At 36.9% G+C, this 6,382-nt stretch overlaps 1 protein-coding gene across 1 annotated transcript; it reads left to right on the top strand.

Moving 5' to 3' along the window:
* The first annotated feature begins 4,897 nt into the window (after positions 1 to 4,897).
* LOC133129828 (trace amine-associated receptor 1-like) lies at positions 4,898 to 5,920 on the top strand. The gene has a single exon (XM_061244171.1). It carries the CDS (start codon positions 4,898 to 4,900, stop codon positions 5,918 to 5,920), a length of 1,023 nt encoding a protein of 340 aa, XP_061100155.1.
* Positions 5,921 to 6,382: the final 462 nt, after the last annotated feature.

The raw sequence follows: 6,382 nt of genomic DNA on the forward strand, positions 1-6,382 counted from the left end.
GGTAACATCGCACAGTTCACAATTTTACAGAATACTTTAAAAACTGCATCAGATTCAATTGGTCAAAAATGAGATAAGCGCAGATTAGGATTCTTCAAATACTTGTCTATCATTCAGCTATAAATACACTACGTGTCACAATGAGAAAATATGAAAAAGATTTCAGTAAATAAATTACTAATGTAATGTAATGTAACATTACTGTCTCATCAGCATAGCATTACACCTGTCATAACCTGCCGTACCAGCATATTAATGCTTGTAGTGTGTACCACGATCACTTTGTAACAGTTATTCTGAAATATGATTTGTAATATATACTTCAAACAGTATGCTACTTTCCATGAACTGTATTCAATTGTCTGGCTGATAGTGATAGGTGTGAGTACGAGTAATGGCTAGGTAAACAGTGTTTGGATAGTTAAGTTTGGTCACTTTTGCTTTGTTGTTTGTTTGTTTATTTGTTTGTTTAAAAATAAAAAAAGGCCCTGGTCCTTATCTTTGTTGTACGGGTAGCAATTGAAATTGTACTTCCCTCTAGGGTCTTTCAGCGCGCTTATCCCTGGTTATGGGTATGCACTTTGTTGTACATCGTTCTGGATAAGAGCATCAGCCAAATGCCAATAATGTAATGTAATGAGTATGTAATGTGCTGTCTGTGATGATCGGCGTGATGTCATGTGTATGGCAACGCTTTGATGCCTTCGTGGCATAATGTTCATGTAAATTTACTGATAGATCTCAGCAACTTCAGTGGACCAGTTGCGACTTAGCTACACTCACCAAGCACATTATTAGCAACATTTTTACTTACACCTACATATTCATACGCTAATCAGCCAATTGTGTGGCAGCAGGGCAATGCATACATTCATGTAGATACAGGTCAGGAGCTTCAGGTAATGTTTACATCAACCATCACAATGGAGAAAAAACGTGATATAAGTTACTTTGGTGGCAGACAGGGTAGTTTGAATATCTCAGAAACCGTCGATCTAAATGGTTGGCATTTATATAGCACCTTTATCCAAAGCACTGTACAATTGATGCTTCTCATTCACCCATTCATACACACACTCACACACCAACGGCGATTAGCTGCCATGCAAGGCACCGACCAGCTCATCAGGAGCATTTGGGGGTTAGGTGTCTTGCTCAGGGACACTTCCATACTGCCCGGGCGGGGGATCGAACCGACTGCCAGACGACTGCTCTTACTGCCTGAGCCATGTCGCCTTGGATTTTCATGCACACTAGTCTCTAGAGTTTGCAATTAATGGTGCAAAAACAAAAAAAATCCAGTGAGCAGCAGTTCTGCAGACAGACACCTTGTTACTGAGAGATGTCAGAGCAGAATGGTCAGACTGGTCAAAGCTGACAGGAAGGTGTCAGTAACGCAAATAACCACACATTAAACAGTGGTATGCAGAAGAGCATCTCTAAACACAGAACAGATCATAACTGCTGGATAGGCTACAGCAGTAGAAGTCTATATATATATATATATATAATACAGTGCTTGCACACAGAATAGTTCTACTAGTTTTGAGGCCTTGTGATTTAAAAGTTATTTTTACCGCAGCAAAAATAAAATACAATAAAAATTAAATAAGATGTAACAAAATAATTTAATAAATAAATAATAAAATAAAAGCCAAGTTATATTAGCATTGTATTACAAGTTATATACCTTATCATTTATTTAAAATCTTTCCAAATGATTTTCTGTAATACTAGGTGTGCCAACCATTAAAGGAGCACTGTCACTTTTTTCAGTTGAGCAAAACCTGTCAAAACAAACACATCCAGTGACGTCATTGACGTCCAGTGACATTTGGCTTGAAACTCCAGCCTGTGTAACCCAGGTGTTTGGACGTGTTTGTTTTGAGACGTTTTGCCCCATATTTTGGAAAATGCCTACACACATAATTGAAGCATTTATTCCAAATAAACGCAACTGAAAAAAAGTGTGACAGTGCTCCTTTAAAGTAACAGGTATTGTCTGCTTCAGAAGTGAAACAGTTTGCATGGTACATTGGCTCTCCCACTGTGCCCCATTATTGCAAATAAAGCCTTGGTTTTCCAAAACAACTTCACCTTGGAACTAAACGGGCTCAATTTGATCAGCCACCCAGGTGAGGTATTGTTTAGTAAATCTTACATGTGCATAAATGTAGAGATCATGGGGCCCTGCTGGCACCAGGTTAGCCTGGGAATGATCGTCTAACTCTCACAGGCATCCTGCTAATTAAAGGTGTTAGAACACACAATCAGGCTAAATTATGTAGTCTCTTGCCTTACTTAAACTGTATGTCCTTTTGGGAAGTGGTAAACCTCAAAGAGACTGACCAAAAGCGAAATCCATACAAGAAGTTAAGTTTTTAAGTTTCAAAGTTAAGGGTTCAGACACAACACATATAATACTGAATGACTGGTAATTATTATGAATGAGTGGCATACATTCTTAATTATAATAATTCAATCTGAATGTCTTTAATGATGCATAAATTACTGACAGTAGCTGAGCAGTACCTGAAACACTGACATGGATGTAATGGACTGACATACTATACATCAGAGCAGAAAGTCTATCAGTCTCACAGCGTGCAGACTGAGTACGGAGTTTCGTCATGTTCTGATAGCAGCTTGGTATCAAAGATCAGAGTACTTCAATTTATATTTTTACAATTTACAATAGCCATAATTTCCATGGGCATGCAACATTTCATGCTAATTAAAATAAGAATAAAAAAAGTATAATTATCATTATCATAATTTAAGTTGCGCCCTTAATGAAGTTCCCAGTTCGCTTTCATTCATTTTTTAAATATAGATTATTGATATTCCATAGCAGTGTTAGGTTTGTTTTTCAGGCAACCACCACCAGGTAACAAATGGGAGCACTCTACTCTGCCTGATGGACTTATGCACAGTAATAGATAAGAAGCCAAACCTTTGTAGCCTTTTTAATGTCATGGTTGCCTAGTGCTTGTTAATCATCCCACTCTGCTAGGCCTTCCACTTTGTAGTCTACAGTATCTGTGCCCTTTTGTTTTTGTTGCTTAGGCTAAATATTAACCTAACATTCAAACCCGGCTTTCCTGAAATATCTTGGTTTGAGTGAAATTATCGTACACAGCACCTAAGAGTAGCTACCCTACAATGTGAATGGAGTGTTAACCATGTGTTGTACACACAGATTCACAATATCTTGAAAAAAGAACTATACAACAGAGAGACTGTTGCATTTCCCGAACAACAACGAATGTCACTGCTTAACCACCATAGTACGATGGATTGTTAGAGGGACTACCAACCCAGTCACGACTGTTCTACAAAATCATAGTGACAAGCTCGCTAATCGGCACCATTGCAATTCATACCATAATAGCTCAAACAATGTTGTTAACGACACTATAGCACGTAGAGTGTTAAGACTAACTTTTCTAGACATCCTAAACTGATGGAAATTATAATGGGATGTGTGAAGAGTTTTATAACCTACCAAAATGGTGTATGTTCACTTAGGAAAATAATTATGTAGCTAGCTAGAAATTAGGCAGCTAGCTAAAAAAGAGTAAAGAGCGACAGCAAAGGAAATCAAAATGCCTTAGAAACACAAAAGTGGATTTCTGGAGGAAATGGCCCAGCAGAAAATGTAGCTAAGTTGACAAAGTCAGATATAGCGATATCATATCTATGCCCCTTTGTTTTCATTTTTTTTATCCTCTCTCACTAACTTGGCAATTGGAATGGGGTGTAGTTGGAGAGCCTTCTAATACTGGTTAAAAAAAAAAAAGTGTACATTTTCTACTTGTATTTAGGAAAGGTCTTCAAATGAGTAGAAAAACCACTTCAAGTAGACAAACCACTTTTCAAGGCGATGAATGGGGATTCTGATGCGCCACTGAGTCAGCCATACTAACCATATCAATAAATATAATAAAAAACTGAAGTGTTCTGAATACATTGCACTCATCAAACAAAGGTTTAGAAAATTTTGATTTGACCTTTTGAATTATTACCCAGTGTGTCCCTTCAACTCATTTGATCATGCAAGGTATGGTAGTCTAATCTGATTTCTGATTTAGAATAGAACTTTGTCTTACAAAGGACCTGTTCCACAAAGCAGGATTACTGAGGCGGATAATTGCCCTGACTAAAGTGAAGGCTGTTCCAGGTTTTACTTTGTGCAGTTGTCCAGCTAACACAGTAAACCTTGTTTGTGCGAACAGGCCCCAGGTGGTTGAGAAATCATGTTTCTTCAACAACCATGATGAAATAACAAACATGTATAGAATTTAAAGAATAAATATAAAATATTCACTGGAAAAACAGCTAAATTCAGCTACCATGAGAGTTTCTAATGAGGAAACATTTAGGCAATTACAGGTTTCAGTTACAAAAACAATAGGGAAAATCAATGGCTGCCGTAGGTGCTGAGGGGAAGCACCATGGGCACCACACTAAAGCTTTGTGGGACCAAGAGCAAACTGTATAAAACAGAACCATCTCCACTCATGGTGGACATTGTCACAAGACATCTGAGTGAGGGAAGACTTGGCAAAGCCTTCATTTATTACAGACTAGCGGCTCAGAATATTTTCCTCACCATTATTACTGTAATTGAACACCGAGGTGAGAGGCGGAAATATAATAATAACAAATACATTTCTGAGGAGAATCCAGCTATGCAGGTGACATTTCATTTTAATGTCAGTGATGTGATCTATATCTATCAATGGATATTTATTTACGTCATGTATTTGAATGATCATGTAGATACCATGAATATGATATGAATGCTTGCCTACTCAGTGGAGCATATTTTTACTTTGCTTCTTTCCCCCCAATAGGTGTATTTATTATAAACCATTATACCTGAAAATATAAAATGATGAATTTCAGTCAACCAGCACTGACTGAAGATTCATACTTCTGCTTTGAGTCTGTGAATAAGTCTTGCCCGAAGATCATCTATCCAATGGCGATACGGGTTCTACTGCAAATTTTCTTTACGGTCATCCTTGTTATAACATTGTGTGGAAATATTCTTGTCATCGTATCCATTGCTCACTTCAAACATCTGCACACCCCAACCAACTACCTCATCCTCTCTCTGGCAGTGACTGACTTGCTTATGGGAAGCGTTGTCATGCCTCCTTACATGGTGCGAGTGCTTGAATCATGCTGGTATTTTGGAGATGTGTTCTGTAAAATACACATGAGCGCAGATATCATGCTGTACAGTGCATCCATGTTAAATCTGTCTTTTATTTCCATTGATCGATATTATGCAGTTTGTCAGCCCCTCCACTACCGGACCAAGATCACCACTAGTGCCACAGTGATCATGATCTTAGTCTGCTGGAGTGTGTCTGCTTTTGCTGCATTTGGGATGGTATTTCTTGAGCTGAACTTGTTGGGCACTAGAGATTTTTATTATGAAAATGTGGCTTGTGTAGGTGGCTGTGTTTTGTTTCAGGGTAAAACAGCAAGTTTAGTGTGTTTCATTCTCTCTTTTTTCATCCCAGGATTCATTATGTTGGTCATATATAAAAAAATCTTCCATGTTGCACTGAAGCAAGCCCGTTCTATTCACAGCATTGCCTGTAACAATGTGCAATCTGAAAACAACAAAAATGAGCGAAAGGCTACAAAGACCCTTGTGATTGTTATGGGGGCATTCCTGTCATGCTCTACACCCTTTATTATGTCAAACCTAATTAATCCATTTGTTAATTATTCCATTCCACCTGTGTTGACTGAAACACTTTTCTGTATGACTTATTTAAATTCAACATGTAATCCTATTATTTATGCTTTCTACTATAGTTGGTTTAGGAAAGCATTCAAAATGATTATTTTTGGTAAAATATTTCAAGCTCATTCCTCAACAGCAAAATTATCCACAGACTAACAATCTCCTTAATTTTTTTAATGATCATTACATTGTAGATTAACAAAGTGTTTTTTTATACTTGAAAAATGTTCATAAATTTGATGAAAATGTCTTAACATTTGCAAATGCATAAGGCATGTCTCAGTTCCAAAATCCAAAAACCGTTAAATGTGTTTTTCCATTTTGATGGTTGAGAGCTTAATTCTACCATTAAATAAATGGATGAAAATGTGGCAGTTCTGACAAACAATATATTAAGCTGAAAAAGTGCTAAATGCATTCAATACATTAAGCATTTGTCTTTCATCCAGAAAAAAAATGCATTTCCAAATTTACATTCAGATGGAGAATAACTCATATTTCATCAAGAACTAGAAGAATAAATAATAATGATAATAATATATTAATAGAATTGTGTCTTATGACATACATACTGTATATGACAAAAACTATTTCCCCTGGAAAAAGATAAAAACACAT

The sequence above is a fragment of the Conger conger genome, chromosome 5 (assembly GCF_963514075.1).
Source record: "Conger conger chromosome 5, fConCon1.1, whole genome shotgun sequence".
NCBI classification, from domain to species: Eukaryota; Metazoa; Chordata; class Actinopteri; order Anguilliformes; family Congridae; genus Conger; species Conger conger.

What these genes read in the sequence shown, in the direction of transcription:
- LOC133129828 (XM_061244171.1), top strand. Translation starts at nt 4,898, where the DNA reads ATGAATTTCAGTCAACCAGCACTGACTGAAGATTCATACTTCTGCTTT.